This window comes from Halichoerus grypus, chromosome 5 (genome assembly GCF_964656455.1).
Source record: "Halichoerus grypus chromosome 5, mHalGry1.hap1.1, whole genome shotgun sequence".
In the NCBI taxonomy this organism is placed as follows: Eukaryota; Metazoa; Chordata; class Mammalia; order Carnivora; family Phocidae; genus Halichoerus; species Halichoerus grypus.
This window is the reverse complement of record NC_135716.1, coordinates 41,033,642-41,051,605: the sequence shown is the minus strand read 5'-3', so window position 1 is coordinate 41,051,605 and position 17,964 is coordinate 41,033,642. Positions and strand designations below refer to the sequence as shown.

Below are 17,964 nucleotides of genomic sequence, written 5' to 3'. Positions count from 1 at the left end.
GACCGAACAAGACATAGCAATGAAGGGAGTAGTTAAGAGACAAGGAAGTAGGGTCCATTGTGCCTAGATTTCCTCGAGGGGGCCTGCGGCTGCGTAGCGCGCTGCATCTGCGTCTTTGGGCGAAGCTTGGTGGCTGAGTGTGCTCCCCGGGCGTCTGGCTGTCTCCAGAAGGTGGGCAGCGTCCCGGGGTTCAGAGCAGCGTGTGCCTGGGCTCCGGCCCGGAGCGGGGGAGGGCCCACGGGGTTTCGCCTACAGTTTGCACTTAAAGGTGTGTTGGGCTCGGGAGGGGTTTTTCCGGTGTTTGGCAGCTGCCCCCGCCACCTCCCGGCTACCGTTGGCCGGCACCTCCCTCCGCGGGTCGCCCTCTTCGGGCGCCGCGCCCTGAGTAGCTCCGCACCCAGGGCTTCACCTCTGGCCTCCTTTCGCTTTCCGGCGCCAGGCCTTTTCTCTTGACCCTTTAAAAGAACCTCCGGCGTCGCTCCCCACAGTCGGCATTTTTCCATGTCCCCCATCCCTCTCCGTTACCTTCAAAGAAGGGGAGACCTCCCCCCACAAGTGACTCCAGCACTCCCCTCCGCGCCTTTCACCCCTCACCCCTTTCCCGTCTGGCCTGGGCTACCCTTTAGGTGGCAACCGCCTCTTCCCCGCCCCTCACGTCTCCCCCTCCTTCTTTCTCGCCCTCTCCTCTCCATTCATCCAGCCATTGTCTCCCGCCCCCTCCTTCCCTTTCCCCAGGCGGCCTCCTCCCCCACCGCTGCCACGTCGTGGTTTGAAGGAGCCAATGGGCCGGCGCCGCCAGGTGTCTCTTACCTGCACCACGTGGGGGAGGGGGAAGGGGCGGGCAGGTAGAGCCACATCCCAAAACAGAAAAGCTTTCAGCCATTGCGCGCTCCACCCGGGGTGCAGCCCTGCTCCTGGCTTTTTGCATAGACGCACGGGCAATTGAATACAAAAAGGGCAGGCCTCCTGCGCCTTCCTTCCCACCCCCCTTCCTGCCCAGGGTGTGGAGCACCGGCCAGGTGTGGGCTTGGGTGGTTGGTTACCGCCTTTTGCACCAGCGGCGGAGAGGAGGGGGGGTGGGCGCTCTTTCTTTTTCTCTTAGAAGAGGTTTCAGCACAGGTTTTCTCGTTCTCACTTCCACCCCACTTCACCGCCTCCCAACCCCCCTCTCCCCCTCCCCACCTATCGTCATGACGGCGTCTCCGGATTACTTGGTGGTGCTTTTTGGGATCACTGCTGGGGCCACGGGGGCCAAGCTGGGCTCGGATGAGAAGGAGCTGATCCTGCTGTTATGGAAAGTCGTGGATCTGGCCAACAAGAAGGTATTTCTCTAGGTTTCTGTCCAAATGATAGGAATGGGGCAAGAAGTTTGTTGTAGAAGTTTGGGGAGTCGGTAAACAAGTGTTCTTGTTTGGCCACTTATGAGGCTGGACCCGAGGCCTACAGAATCCAGAGTAAAACCGAACGCTTTGGAACCATTTCACTAATCCGAAATCTGGCTCAGGTGGGGAGGCCGGGCGCAGCCGAGCCGGGTTCTCTGCCCGTCGGGGGACGCCCCGCGGAGCCGGGGTGGGATCCCTGGGGCCCGGGTTCCCACTTCCAGGGCCTTTCCGACCTGATCCGGGTGGGGGTGGGGCCGGAGGCAGGGCCGTGCCGACCTCGCTGCCACTGGAGCCGCTCGCGACAAGTGAGCTTTGATTCTGCGGCCAGACCCCACGAGAGGCGCCGGCCGCCCGGGCAGGGGAGCGAGAGAGGAGGGTGAATATGGAGGCTTCCAAATTGAGGAAGGGGAAAACTGACCCCAGCTTCTTTCCCCTCTGAAGGTGGGACAGTTGCATGAAGTACTAGTTAGACCGGATCAGTTGGAGCTGACGGAGGATTGTAAAGAAGAAACTAAGATCGACGCGGAAAGTCTGTCCTCCGCGCCGCAGCTGGACCAAGCCCTCCGACAGGTGACAGCCCTGGGCCGCGCCGCCCACCCTTATCCAAGCCGCGCAGGCGTCCCCCCTCCGCCAAGGCAGCCATACCAGGTCCCACGCCCTCGCCCGCGGGTCCACTCGCATCCCCGGGCAGGGTGGCGAGACGCCCGGCCGCGTGGGTGGAAGCCCGGCCTGGAGGCCCGGGTGGACTTTTTGGGAGGAGGTCGCTACTCCTCCAAGCCTCCCAGCCCCTAGGCTCATGGGCCAAAAGTCGCTAGTTTTCGAGATATTCCTGGGGCCTCGGAATCAGTCGGGCTTTACCAATTGAATGATGAGCGGAGTTTGAATCCTAGCGCCCCAATCCCCAGGTCCAGACCCCAGACGCGCCTGTTCTCTGCGGGGGTTTGGGTCTGTGGCTCAGCCCTAGGACAGAGGGCGCTGTGGCTGTGGTGTAGGGGAGCGGGTGGTCCCCACGCGGCGTGCTAGAGGTGGCCCCGGTGTTATGGGAACCTGAGGGTGCCTGCTCGGTTTCAGGCTTCTGGACTCCGACAGGTTCGGTTCTGGTTGCCTTATTACTTCTTCAGTGGCCTTAGTCCTAGCGCCGGGGAGGGTTTGCAGGCCGGAGCATGTAGGGCTGCTCGTTGGGTCACTGAGACTGGTGGAATCCCCTTAATGGAATTGAGGTGACCCAAAAACCGGCTGCTTCGTGGTTCTGTTGGGTACTGGATCAGGGATAGGGCGGGGCGCTACACACCTGTGCACAGGTGAGGGTCAGATCTCTCACGGCCCCTGCCCTAGCACACAAGGTGTGAATTAATAGGGGTAAGTTATCATCTTGGGGTTCTGTTCCAGGAAACGTGTGGCCAGACCTTCCAGAGGTCCTTATACCCATTAACCACATTTGTTTATCACAAACTGGCATCTTTCTTAATCTTGGAACATCCAAACATAAAACAAAGTAACACCAGGGAATGATGTAATCTGAAGGCAACCTGCTGATGAAATGAGACCCGACTTAAAAGTCTTGAATGTGGATTTATTGCAGAAATAGGAGGGAATGGAAGGAAGAATGTATATACTAAATTCACCTGTCTCTGAAATGTGGGTTGATTGGAAAGCTTTCCTATCTAAAGGAATCTAGATAGTTTGTGGGAATGAGGCCTTTCTAACGTTGCCGCAGCACTGGTGTCCCCTTATATGGCAGTGTGGTTTTCCTTGGTTATCAACACGTTGGGGCCACTTTGCCTAGAGTTTGGAAATCCTGCATCAGTTGCATCCCTGTGTCTTGTTTTCAGTTTAACCAGTCAGTAAGCAATGAACTGAATATTGGGGTTGGAACCTCCTTCTGCCTCTGTACTGATGGGCAGCTGCATGTCAGGCAAATCCTGCATCCTGAGGCTTCCAAGAAGGTAAGTGTGCTGGCTTCTCAGAGAATGATTAGACCTTTGGGGGTCACTGGAAGCTGCTTTTTTTTTTTATGGTTTATCCAAGTTTCTCCGTTTTAAAAAAAATGCATGTTGGGAGTTACTGTTTGATGGCAGAATTTCAGCTTCAGAAGATGACAAAGGAACGGTGGTGATGGTTTCACAACAATGTGAATGTATTTAATGCACTGAACTGTACACTTACATGTTAAAATGGTAAATACTGTGTTATGTGTATTTTACCACAAAAAATTCATGACCCTTCAATAGAGCTATTTGAGATGGCAGTAATTTTATAGATATTCTCTGGTGACTTAATGAAAGTTTCTCTTTTTGTTTAAGTTTTTGAGATGGTTGACATTCTCCCTTTTCCAGAGTATATGAGCTGAATTTTTGACTTTTAACAGCAAGTAGGCAAGAGAAAACATTTACTTTTAAATTTTAAGACATTGTAACATTCTCATCTGTGTGGAAAATGCTTTATCTTAGAAAGGAAGGAGCAGAGAAAAAGGTTGAATGAAACCTTTTTAATTGTAACTAATTTCATTTAAGAGCTTTGTACTGTGTAAAGACAGCCATATAACTAGTGAAACATTAATTATAGCATACTGCACTTTGACTTAAAGTAAATGTTCAAAACTGATCAAATACTGTGTCAAAACAGTAGGTCCAGCCTCATCTTTTACCTTTGCTGGTCTTTCTGATATGGAAAAGAAAATAGTGAGAAAAATACAACCTGACTGTAGATAATGTGATTTCTCTCCCTGGGAAGAATACTGAGGGGCTGAGGGAAAATGGAGAGTGTAGAGGGCAGACCCAATGTAGCCAATCATTGCTAATATAGTTGATCTTATCAACTTAATTAGTTTGAGCTGTAACTTTTTATTGTGGTAGGCAAATACTGAACTTGAAAAAATGAAGTAAAATATTTTTAAGGAAACTGGATGACGCAAGTCTTCAAAGAAAGATTTAGACTGACATTTGATGTCGTTAGTGGCTAGTCAGTGCAGATTTTTCTTTTTACCTCACTAGGGAAGAAATGCAAAGATACAAGTTATATAATGACAGTTTCAAAAGTCTGAAAGAGAAATTCAAGTCCCTATATCTTAAGAGTTGAGAAAACCACTCCTTTTATAGCAACCTTAGTAATTATTCGATTAAAGGGGGGGTGTTTTTCATTAATTAGATGCTAGACCAATTGCTATACCCTCGATCCAGAAATAGATATATGAGGATATTTTTCTTCCCCTCAAACTCTTATGGAGAGGGATAAAACAATCCTTTCCCTGTTGGGCTGAAGGCAAACAGCTGTTTTTATTTTAGATGGACTGCTTTAAATGTGGGAAAACCTCCAGACAATAATTGAGACATTTTCCTGAGTCATTTCTATTAGGATTTTGATAAAGAAACCTGAAACAATTAATTCAGTATCCTAAAACAAGAAACTAACTTAGTATCGTAAGGTAGTTCTATTCATTAAAAAAAAAGAGAAAATCATAAAACAAAATAATCTTGCCATTCAGAAAACCATATTAGTGTTTTTCTCTAATATGAACATATTTGAAAATATTCTTCCAGGTGTTTGTAGAAAAATCTATTTTTACAAGGAGCATTCATATTATACACTTTTTAGCCTACTTTATAATTTAGTATAACATCTTTAAGAATTAAATGTTCAGGGGATTAACAAAGCAATAAAAAAATTAAAAAAACATAAAAAAAAATTAAATGTTCAGTATTTTAAGTGGATACAGCTATTTAAACTAATCTTTTATTGTTGAACATGCAAGTTATTCTCATTATCAACAGCTTTTAAATGAGCATTCTAGTAGGTAGTCTTGAAGATTCACCATTTTCTTAGTAACCGTTTTGAAAACAGACCATGGTACAATGATATCTGTTTTATTTTTTTTTAAAGATTTTTTTTTTTTAGTAATCCCTACACCCAATATGGGGCTGGAACTCACAACCCTGAGATCAAGAGTCACATGCTTTAATGACTGAGCCAGCCAGGTGCCACGATATCTATTTTAAATATAGCAGGAGCAGGTCTACATCTAATAGAATCCAGTTAGGAAATCTGGATAGAAAGACACATCATTGCATAAATGTTATAGGCTGCAAACATTAAAAAGTCTTTATTTCCTTGACTTTCTAATGTGTAAATGGGTAGAAATTCCCAGTGAGTAAAGAGAAACTATTTTGAGATTGTAAGAAAAATCTAAATTCAGTTTTAAAAAATTCATCTTTGCAAGTTATTCAATGTGGGTTCTTCCCCCCACACACACTAGGGGAAACAAAAACATAATAGTATAATATTTGCCCAGACAGTTAAACTAGCTTAATAACCACAAGAGTGGTGCTAGTAGCTAAGAACAGCAGGTAACTGTTTCTCCTTTGCTCTTGAGATTTGTGGTATCTTTTTCTTTCTTTCTCTCTCTTTCTCTCTCTTTCTTTCCTTCTTTCCTTCCTTCCTTCCTTCCATCCATCCACCCATCCATCCATCCATCTAGTTCGAGTTCTCCGGTATAGCCAGAATCTTGGTCAGGAAAACTAATGTGGGACTATAACTTGGCACAAAAATCATCCTTTTTAGGTAATCATGAATTTACTATCTTACTCTGAATTCAGTACAGAAAATATGTATTATATGAAACCAGTATTTAAAAATACTGTTTTGTGACTGAATCCTATGTCTAGGTAGACACTGTAAACATAGGCCTCTTTATGAGAACTAAAAGAGCTAATATTGCTGCCTGAAAATACAGATGGTCTGAAATGATTATGACTGAAAAGAGTGTAGTTTTATCAATCAGAAAATACATGACAGCCCAAATGTATTATAGCTTCAAAAGTGTTTTGAATGGAATGCATGATGGAACACAAATGTAATCTATTACCTTAAAATAAGGTATTTTTTCCATGACACTTGTGTATAGGATGTAATACTGTACTAGAAAATAAAGTCACTCTTATATTTGATTAAAAAATTTAATTGTGGTAAAATATATTTCCGTTCGATTCTTAGGTTTCTAATTGAGAAGCGTTGAACTAAGTTCATCTAGTTAACAGTGTCTACTTTTGTCATTCCTCAGAATGTATTATTGCCTGAATGCTTCTATTCCTTTTTTGACCTTCGAAAAGAATTCAAGAAGTGTTGCCCTGGTTCACCTGATATTGATAAACTGGATGTTGCAGCAATGACAGAGTGTATCCTTTAAGTGATTACCCAAGAATCATTTGAAAAGGTAGCTCCAGATAAAATGGCAACTCAAGAAAGTTTAAAATATTTTTTAAAAGATTTATTTATTTGAGGGGTACCTGGGTAGCTCAGATGGTTAAGTGTCTGCCTTCAGCTCAGGTCATGATCCTCAGGGTCCTGGGATCGAGTTCCACATCTCTCCCTCTGCCTGCCACTCCCCCTGCTTGTACTCTCCCTCTCTCTCTCTCTCTGGCAAATAAATAAAATCTTTAAAAAAAAAAAAAATTTATTTGAGAGAGAGAGCATGTGAGCATGAGAGTAGGGGGAGGGGCAGAGGGAGGGAATCTTCAAGCAGACTTCCTACTGAGCAGGGAGCCTACACAAGGCTTGATCCCATGACCCATGAGATCATGAACTGAACCAAAACCAAGAGTTGGAGGCTCAACCAATTGAGCCACGCAGGCAGGCCTAAATTTTTTTTTAAAAATATTTATTTTAATAAAAAGACATTTATTTATTTTAGAGAGAAAGCGTGAGCTGGGGAAGGGGCAGAGAAAAAGGGCGAGAGGATCTCAAGCAGACTCCTCCCTGAGTGCAGAGCCAGATGTAGGGCTCAGTCTAATGACCCTGAGATCATGACCTAAGCGGAGTTCAAGAGTCAGTCTATTAAATGACTGAGCCACCCAGGCACCCCACCCCTAAAATATTTTTAACTTTGTTAGTGTATGAATGAAATTGCCCTGTCCAAAAGAAATAAAATCTTAAAAAAAAAAAAAAAAAAAATTGCCCTGTCCAAAATTTGTCTATTGTACTAGGAAGAACTAATAGTACAATTACAGGCATCTTTAAAAGTAGTTATATGATTTACTGAATTTGAATAGTGATTTAGTTAGATGGATTTAGAGTAGGACTTTTATGACTTGAGCACGTCTAAAATAGAATTCAAGTTCACATTATGGGAGTGTCTGGATTTTTTTGATTGATAAAGAATGTGAAGACTACCTTCTTTGATACTGATTCTGTTCTTGATTATCTTGGTTTTAGGACTTTGACATCTTTTGAATGGATAAGAATTTTTTTTAAGTAGTGGGTATTTCCTCTTTACAAACATTCCATTCTTTTTCTTTTTTTAAAGATTTTATTTATTTATTTGACAGAGTGTGTTTAAGAGAGAGCACAAGCAGGGGGGAGGGAGAGAGGGAAAAGCCGACTCCCTGCTGAGCAGGGAGCCCGATGCGGGCAGCACTCAATCCCAGGACCCTGAGATCATGACCTGAGCCGAAGGCAGACGCTTAACTGACCGAGCCACCCAGGTACCCCTTTTAATGGTGATTATAATAAGTCATCTTTTGAGATGATAAAATGAGGTTGGGACTTTACCCCCAAATTCTTTCATTTCCAAGATCGTATATTTGATGCACTGTGTATTGTAAAAGTAAATTTTATCATCACAAGTCTTGTAGTCATGACTGACCCATCTTTCATCCAGTAAGTCTTTAAAGTGCTAGCTAATAAGTAGTCATGTGCTAACATCAGATGTGAAATTGAGTAATAGAAGAGTTGGGCAACTCACCTAAAGCCACTATGAGAACCAGCTTGAAGTCGGATTTAAGTTACTTTCAGGAACTTGTGGGTTATAGATGTTTATTCTTAAACTTTCTCATTCTTTTCAGGAGCTAAAGCCTGATTCTTGTTTTATTTCAAAACTTCTTTTCCTGATTGGAAAATGTTTGCACGTTTTTCCTAACCCCTTGTACCCACTGTATCTACCCACTGTACCTACTGGAAGTAGTTAGCTGGAAATTTGCTTTAGCATCACCACTAGTGCTTGGGGGGCGGGTGCAGTAAGCTCATTTTGAGGGAATTCTTATAAGAATTAAAAGATTGGGACAGCAGAAAAATTCTTACTAATTGTTTTGTTGGTTTGAATGCAGTATTGGTCTGCTAGGGCTACCATAACAAATACTATTAGACTATGTGGCTTAAACAACAGAAATATTATTTGCTCACAGACCTGGAGTGTGGGAAGTCTAGACAAAATAGAGAAACAAATCCAGAAAAAAAAATAGATGGAGGTAGTCTAATAAGTTATCTAATAAGTTATCTAATTTAGAAAAAAACAATTTTAGAACTATCTGATTTAGAAAAAGACAATATTAAGAACTGTTTATCTTTGACTATTCAGTATCCTCTTTTGGCAAAGACCATCTTCCGTTAGTGATTGTAGGTCACATGCTAGTAAAAATTTCCTAGCTACAAGCAAGAGGTTGTTATATTTGGGTTTTTCAGTTTTCTCAATGTTTTGACAGTTCAGGGAAAACTTACTAGAAGTTAATCTGGTTTTTTTTCTCCTTGGTTTCTTCTTGAGACCTTCACGTATATAAAATTTGGGCTTATTAGTAAACATTTTCAGTGTGGTAATCTGGACTTTTTACTTGCTCTGTGCTTCATTATCTACACACCAGTATATAGTACTTTTTAAAATAGAAAATTGAACTGACATTTAAGTGAAGAGATAACAATGCTTTGCCGATTATTTTTTGTCATTCACTTTAATCCTAGCTCTAAAATTATTTGTTGGTGGTTCTTTTTTCAAGCACCATGAAGATGAAAATCAGAAATATTTGACTATAGTAAACAAATGAATTGTGAATAATGCTAACTTGGGCTCCATTTCAGACACATGACACTTGAAATATGAAGGAGCTCATGGCCATTTAGTAATGCATTCATTGGAAAAACTAGGGTATTTTCTATTTCTTAAATATCTTTATTCTACTTTCTTTAGGCTTACATTGGAAGAGTCTTAGATTTATAGTTTTATTCCCAATTAGAAAATAGAATTTTAATCTTAACTGTTCTTATTAATGTTCTATCTGCATATTTCTTTCCCATTTAATAGGTAAGAAATCTTAAGCTTTCCTGACAGTGGGTTTTTACATTGCAGCTGTGATTAATTATTTTATGACTCCTATTCAAAAGAAACATTATTGCCTTGACTGGGCCACCAAAGTCCCCAGGTCAAAAACAATCATACCAAATTGACTATGCACGCGTCCTTATCTATGCAGAAGATTTCCACAATGTCTGGACTGAAGAGTTGTATTCTTTCAGATCACTAACTATTTACCTTTCTCATATGGAAATGACACTGAATTTGGAAACCTAAAGACGGTCATTACACATCCTTGATGGTTTTGCCAAGTAGATGGGGAGTCAGTTGCTCCTGAGGGATTACCTGTCCAACCAGGTAAACCAAGGGAGGGAGAGGCTCTTGCCAACCCTCGGAAAGGAACAAGTAAAGTATACAGCTTCCCTTTCCTGGGAAAGTTACTTGTCTTCTCCAAGCCTCACTTTTATCTCAGGTATTCCCAAACGAAAGCTTTGTAAACCACCAGGAACTGTGTAAATGAAAAAGTAGGACTACTTTGATAAAATAAAGGGTTTAGGAATTTCTTGAATGCAGTGCTGGTCCTTATTTTAGAACTTATTTCCTTGTGTTGGTTCTGAGACCACTTCTGGTATTAGTGTTGGACCTCTCTGAGTTCTTCAAGTTGCAGTTTTGTCACCTGCCTTTTAAAGTATGCGGTTTCAGGAGAGAGGACCTCATTTAGCAGGTAAAATGTGGGTAGCATTTTGTAAGCTTTTTATTTAATCAGGTGAGGTGGTAAAGGTGTGAAAATAGGAATTGAGGCCTCTGATTTTTGGGGGGGGGATTATCTTAGATAATTTGAGGAAACTAATACTAGTTTTCTCCTGTGAAAAAGACATTTCAATTATGGGTCTGTTTGTATGACTTTTATCCATTTTAAAAAAAGAGCAACCCTATTTTTTCCCCAGTGGTGGATGGAATTACTTCCTCCTGGTTTCTTGACCTGTGTTTTCTTAGCTTTGTTATTCATGAACTAATTTATTCTCATTAATCAAGACCTCTTCCATTGTGTTTATTTTACTTTGCCAAGCCTTTAATAAGAACTTTTTAATAAAGTCTGGCCTTGTAAGGAGAGCAGGTAAAAGAAAGCTTGTGAGTTAAGTGCTTACCATGTATACCACTAGCAGCCTCCCCACAACCAGTGGAGTGTCACCCCCATTTTACAGCTGGGGAAACTGAGACTTAGCGGTTTTAGCTAGAAGTGCCAGCCCTTGAGCCAGAGGGACTCTGATGTAAAAATCGTGCTCCTTAACTAGGGGGTAATATTCTAGAATTTATAAAGCTCATTTGAGGGTGGGGTTGGCTATTTAAATAGATGATGTCCCTTCTAGGTTTATGTTCTGTGTTTCCTGAGCGCATACTGAACTGTTGAGCAAGAAAGAGGAGTTCATTTTGTAAAACTTCTAACCAGTTGCATCCATATGTGCTGTTTATTATTAGCAAATACCATTTCACTAGCGCAGTTTTCCACTGTCAGGATGAAAAAAAAAATAATCACTGAACCACTCTTGTCTGCCCATCCAAAGGTTAGTAGGGGTGTATGTGTGTCTGTCTGTCTCACCTCTTCTTGATGGGGCGAAGGATTTGTGTGTGTGCATGTGCTAATACAGTGACATTGGCCTATTTTTCCCATATATTAAAGATGGAGATGGGCACCTGGGTGGCTCAGTCAGTTAAGCATCTGCCTTAGGCTCAGGTCATGATCCCAGGGTCCTGGGATCAAGCCCCGCCTCTGCAGGGAGCCTGCTTCTCCCTCTGCCTCTCTCTCTGTCTCTGTCTCTGTCTCTCATGAATAAATAAAATCTTAAGGCTTTTCTCTCCATCTTTTTTTTTTTTTTTTTTTTTTTTAACAGCAGAATGGTTAAGAACACGAGCTTTGGAGTCAGATTTATTGGTGAATTTAGTGTACCCCTCAGCTTCAGTTTCCCCATCTTAAAATGGGCATGCCTATTGTAAGGAATAAGATGATACTATATACAACCACTTAGTCAGGCCTGGCCTGCCACACACTTTACAATGTTGACTATGATCCTTTGAACCTCACCAGGTTGTTGGGGGATCTCAGATGAAGAAAAACAGCTTCCAAGGACTTAAAAAAGGACTTGCTTACTGATTTAAGGCCTTATTTAAACTATTTTACAGTTAGGGGCGCCTGGGTGGCTCAGTCATTAAGCGTCTGCCTTCGGCTCAGGTCATGATCCCAGGGTCCTGGGATCGAGCCCCGCATCCGGCTCCCTGCTCAGGAGGAGGCCTGCTTCTCCCTCTCCCGCTCCCCTTGCTTGTGTTCCCTCTCACTGTGTGTGTCTCTGTCAAATAAATAAAATCTTAAAAAAAAAAAAAAAACCAAACTATTTTACACTTAAAATTTTTTTTGACTTTGTGTGAGATTGGATATAGACCTTTTTAAAACATCAAGTATGTGTTAGTACAGCTAATCTTCAAGGTTAATTGTATTTCTCCATTTGTAAAATTGTTTGTGTGGTTAATGCTGCACTTCCGTGCTTATTCTGATAAACTGAACTGGGCCTTTACAATTGCATAAACCTTCATTGCCCTGCTTAAAAAGGGGAGGGACATGCTGAATCCTCCTTGGTACCTTTCTGCGTATGAAAGGGATTTTAAGTATCTTCAAGTGTACAGTTAAGCTAGGTTAGTAGTTGACCTTGTTAGATGGGGGGGGGGGAAGAAATTATCTTTGGCATCACGTCAGCATGATATGAGCCAAATCCACAAATACTCTGGTTTGTGGTCTATAATAAGTGACTAGAAATACTTTTTTTCTTGGCCAGCACTCAGAGTTATGTTAATTTTGTGTGGTTTATTTTAATTATAAAATAATTTACTTTTAAAATGTGAGTTTGGGAATTTCAGGATAATTTTTTGGTTTGTTTTAGAAGGCCTTAGAAGACTTGTTTTCATAGTCTCCCTTTCCTAATTTGTTTATCCCACATAAGTGTCTTTTTCTAAAGTAAAAATGTTCACTCTTTTGTTTCTTTTCTATCTTATTTCTTTGAGGGTGTAATTGAGTTGTCAGTTCTGTGTTTTGTTACAATAATATCTCCTGAAGTAATATTTGTTAGGATGGGTCTTACAGTTTTCCCTCTGGGAAGGAGTAAGCCCTCTTGGAATAGAGTTAAAACTATGGTTTTAGATTTTTTTTTTCCCCAGCATTTTATTACTGGTATGAAAAAGTTTTTATTGCCTTGATTCCTAGTTAAATTTTATAGTAGCATTCTTGATTTGCTTCTTTCAGAGCTCACTTTAAAATATAGAAGGTTATTTATAGAACCTTCTATTTTTTAAATTACGCAACTCATTTAAGGGTAATTTATCACTCCTTTCCTTCACATAATTGTAGGAAATTCAATTCTTCCACAGGTACTAATTCGACTTTTCTCTTTCCATATTCTGTTGGCTATTCCTTTGTTCATTAGCATAGGCATTTTATTGTAATATGTCTGGCCATTAAGCCATTGTGTTTTAAATAAAAGCAGAGTAGAAGGGGAGGAAACAAACTTGTCTTCTGAAGGGTCTATGGCAGGGAAAAACGGCTTGGTTAGAATTTTTAATTGGGATGCTGTTATAATGTAGCTTAAACTTAATCATTCCACAATGTATTTGTTTTATATATGTGATTCTCCTAGTATAAACTAAAAATTTAGTTTGAAAAAGATGTTACTTACAAGCGAAAATTTATAACCAAATGTGTCCATTTTTAGGCAGTCAGAAAAGGTAACTTTTTTGAGTGGATGACCTGGGAGTGGCGAGCTTTGTTTAAAGGTGGTTTTTGATTTTGCTTTTTGAGATGGTGAGCTAATATTGATGGACTTTGTAAATTCTTGCTCTCTGAATTTCACCTTCAGCTAGTGTAAGTTTGGGTTGAATCCTGAAATTCGTTTCACTGAAGGTAGCACTAAGGAAAACGTTCCTCCTATTCAAATAAAGGCAAAGTCTGGACTTCTGTGAGCTTGGTATAAATGTTGCACTCTGCTCAATTGTAACCTGAAATGTTAGTGTTGTTCCCACCATGTCTGGCTTTACCCTTTCTCATTTCCTCATGGCATTTCTCATTGTAAAGCTGGCTAAGCCTGTTCTTGCTGTTGTGGCCGCCTCGAGGGCAGAATGAGTAAGTTGCATGATGAGCCATAAATCAGGAGGCATAGGCTCATCTTTCCTTTCCTCAAGATCAGACGTGCAGCAAGTCATTCAATATATAATTATAAATTGATACGGGAAAGAATTGGTACTAAAACTTTTTTTTTTAACCCTCCTTTATTTGTTATTTATGTTAAATTCTGGTAAGGATTAAGAATTGAACGAGCCTTCTGAAGAGAGGGTGTGTGTGTGTAAGTTTTGGTTTTGGTTTGGGCATGCAGGAGGTTGGGTGACTTTTAAAAGTTGTCAGGAGCTTAGAACTGCTGATCCTTGGTGTGTGATGTCTTGAAGGGAAACATGTTGAAACGTATCATGTGGAACCAAGTTAGCCAAATGTCTAGAACATATTCCTACTTTAAAAGCAGAATTCAGTAAATAATTCCTCATCTACTAATCTATGTCTACCCGGACAGGATACTTTACATTTTTACTTTCGATCTTTATCACTCAGCTTTTATATATACATTTAGAAATCTTCTCATAAAGTATTCTCAAAATGAATTAAGCAAAGCTTCTTATCTTGGTGCAGTGAATCTCATAAAGTATTCTCAAAATGAATTAAGCAAAGCTTCTTATCTTGGTGCAGTGAATTATGTACACATAGTCAAATCAGAGCTGTATTGTAATTCCGGCTGTCTTTCCTACCAGCCAGGAGACTGGGTGAGTTACAGAACTTCTCTAAATCCTAGTTTCTTCATCCATTTGGTTTTACCATTATCTACCTGATACGGCTACTGTGAAAATTGGAGGAAACAGATGGTGTTTGGCATGAAATGGTGTTTAATGCCATCATTTATGTCAATAGATTCTGAGAAATGATAGGTGCTGGTAGATGGATAGAGATCAGAGGAAGGTAGGGACCTGTGCTCAGGAAATGTATAGTACAGTTGAGGAGAGAGTAATGTTTTATAGGAATAGTAATATCTAATCAACCCTTAAATTGATGGTTGCAGCCTAGAGCAGTAGAGAAGGTATTGGTGCTGGGCCTATAGGAGTTACCTATGGTCTCATTTGGTGAGGGGATTAGGAAGATAAGAAGGCTTCATAGAGGAATTACCTGAGCAAAGGAGAGAAGGCTCAATACCTCTTATATAGAGAGAAGAGAAAACAATGGTTTGAATGGAATATGCTCTCCCACTCCTATTCCTCCAAAGCTTAATTTCCCTCCAATATTCTGTTTGGGGACAGAATGTTGTGACATGGTAAACATTCCCGTGGCATTCTGGTTTTGGCCATCTTCAAGCAATCTCTATTCCTTTAGGCCAGAGGTCAGCAAACTTTCAGTAAAGGGCCAGGTGGTCAATAGTTTAGATTTTTGTAGACCACATATGGTCTCTGCTCATATTCTTTTTTTAATCCTTTAAAAATGTAAAATCCATTCTTTTTCTGGGCCACACAAAAACAGGCTAAGGATCAAGTGTTGACTTCTGTGTTTTCCTGTCATCTCCGAAGGTAGGGGTTATGTGTGTGTGTGTATGTGTGTCTCTTGATAGGGGTATTGACACAGCACCGTTCTGGATTCCTAGGTGGTGTTTCTTTGACCAATTTTCTTTTTTATTTTTTCTTTCTTTTTAAGATTTTATTTATTTATTTGACGGACACAGCCAGAGAGGGAACACAAGCAAGGGGAGTGGGAGAGGGAGAAGCAGGCTTCCTGCCGAGCCAGGGAGCCCAATGTGGGGCTGACCTGAGCCGAAGGCAGACGCTTAATGACTGAGCTACCTAGGCGCCCCGTCTTTGGCCAATTTTCTTGAAAATCTGTTAGTGATGGTCTCATAAATAAGAGCTTTCTCTGATGGTTCAGTAGATGGTAAGGAGTGAAGTTGGAACAATTGGGAACTGTTACCCTATACTAGTGATTCTCAACCTGGGTTGATTTTTGCCCATTTGGAGACATTTGGCATTGCCCAGAGATACTGTTTAGTCAAAACTGGGGTGGGTAGAGGTCAGCATGCTAGTAAAAATCCTATAGTACACAGGACCTCCCCACACACCCCAGCAAAGAATTATCTGGCCTGTGTGCCAGTAATGCCAAGGTTGAAAACAGTGATTTATACAATGGGATTGGTCTCCATTTCTTGAATGCCTTTCTCTTGACTCCATTGTAGCCCCTGACAAGGGTAATTGCAGCGTTCCAGAGGACTGTTTAGTGGCTGAGTTTGTGTGATAAACTATGGCTAGTCATAGCTAATCCTTCTTAGTTCTGTAAGGATTCTTAAAGTCCTCCCACCCCCACCCCTGCCTCCCCAGAAAATTTAGGGCAGTTGTCTCCCCAAAGTATTTTCATCATTTGGCTCTTGTTTTTCTGTCCTGTCATATTCCTTGAAAACAGCACTAGATTAATACTTTATTGTGTACCTTCCATGGATAATCATTTTATTTATTTATTTTTATTTTTAAGACTTTATTTTTTTTAAGATTTTATTTATTTGATAGAGCACACAAGCACAGGGGGAGTGGCAGGCAGAGGCAGAGGGAGAAGTAGACTCCCTCTGAGCAGTTAGCCCGATGCGGGCCTCAGTCCTAGGACCCTGGGACCATGACCTGAGCCGAAGGCAGATGCTTAACCGACTGAGCCACCCAGGCACCCCTAAGACTTTATTTTTGAGTAATCTCTACACCCACTGTGGGACTTGAACTTAATGAGATCAAGAGTCACATGTTCTACTGAATGAGCCAGCAATGCCCCCCAATAATCATTTTAATGACCCAATCCATGGTCATTGCTCTGTTGCTTGAACATCTCCTGGGATTGTTTTTCTAATCCCTCAGTGGGCAGCACATTTATTTCATCACTAGGTGATTTGAGGGGTGGGGAGTGCAGAAATTACCTACCATTTCAGCTTGATTATTATCCTGTGAACTATACAAATAGGCATCTGGTGAATGACCCTCAAAGTGTGATTATCATGGGTTATGAAAGTTGGCCACCCCAGGGCTCTAGGAAGAGGGGAAGGACACCACTTTTTATAATGCCTGCTTTGTGCCCTGGACTTGTTTTATCTCCTTTAATCTTGACAAAAATGCCCAGGGAGGTAAAGATTATCACAGCTTTGGCTTTTCAGATAAGCTGAAGTTTAGTGGGGTTAAGTAATTTGCCAGGAGACATATGGCTGCATTTCTATATGTGGTATATTTAATGGCAGAGAAATGTAGCTGAATGAGGAACAACACGAAGTGAATGAAGTAAATTTGCCCAGCACAGTGGGAAAACAATGTCTCTTTAGTGGAGAAGGAAAGGTTGGGGGGGTGGGGGTGGAGGGTGTGTAGGAACGAAATGGAAAGGGATTTTGGATTGAATGGAAAAGGATATTGCTCATTGAATTAACTCTTCAGATGATTGGTTATGATGCTTGGTGGAAGGGAGCTCTCTGAACTGTTTTAACATTGTATCCTCCTTGATTGCATTGAAGTAATACTTTGAACTTAGTGTCTGTCTTCATTTCTTTACCCTTATTATAAAATACCAGTTAGAAAACTAAAATAAAAGCAAACATTCTAATACCCGCCACCCAGGTGGCTGTTTTCATTTTAAACTCAAGAAAAGACAAAGTTCCATAGTGTTATCTGTTATATGCATTGTGTACTACATTCTGAAATTTATGCAAATTTATACGTAATACAAAGAGTGACTATAGTATTGAAACTTAAAAATAACAAAATTAAGTATTTAAATAACAGCTTCTTGAGAAAGATACAAGCTTATTTTAGAGAGATTGTAAATTTGTAAAACTTGATGGAAATCTCTTCTGGTCTCACCCTCCATCACAATTTAAGCCATGCATTTCTTTTTTTTTTTTTTTTTAATTTTAAAGATTTTATTTGTTTGACAGAGGCACAGCGAGAGAGGGAACACAAGCAGGGGGAGTGGGAGAGGGAGAAGCAGGCTTCCCACTGAGCAGGGAGCCCGAAGCGGGGCTCGATCCCAGGACCCTGAGACCATGACCTGAGCTGAAGGCAAACGTTTAACGACTGAGCCACCCAGGCGCCCCTAAGCCATGCATTTCTTAAAAGCCATGTGTCCTGACTTACCCAAAGCATGTATTCACTTGATCAAGATCCATATTGGTCATTGATAGCTCTGAGCATTTGAACTGTTTCTACAAATTCACTCTCAAAGGACAAGCATTTGCTGCCATCTAGATGGCTACACTATTCGGCTCTAAAAATCTTCTAGTAGGGAGGTTCTCAGGAAAAGTGGCATAGAAATAGTGTCATCAGTAATCTGAAATGTCTTTTTTCAAACAGCCTAAAAAAGCCATTTGATACCTCATGGTCTTGACTATATGTCTTTTAAGTCCACATGTTCATTGCCTTGCATATGCTGTAAAG

The 17,964-nt window shown here is 41.3% G+C and overlaps 1 protein-coding gene across 6 annotated transcripts in view; it reads left to right on the top strand.

Moving 5' to 3' along the window:
- Window positions 1-1,024: 1,024 nt before the first annotated feature.
- Window positions 1,025-17,964, top strand: part of ESRP1 (epithelial splicing regulatory protein 1) — a 52,883-nt gene continuing 35,943 nt past the window's right edge. For 5 of the 6 annotated variants that reach the window (XM_036085190.2, XM_036085188.2, XM_036085192.2 and 2 more), the window contains exons 1-4: window positions 1,027-1,322; window positions 1,824-1,952; window positions 3,215-3,328; window positions 6,439-6,553. In XM_036085190.2, the coding sequence (XP_035941083.1) occupies window positions 1,191-1,322; window positions 1,824-1,952; window positions 3,215-3,328; window positions 6,439-6,553 (490 nt within the window). In that variant the 5' untranslated portion in view covers window positions 1,027-1,190. Of the gene's footprint in view, window positions 1,323-1,823; window positions 1,953-3,214; window positions 3,329-6,438; window positions 6,554-17,964 lie in introns of all 6 variants that reach the window. The other variant, XM_036085189.2, reaches the window with a different exon arrangement.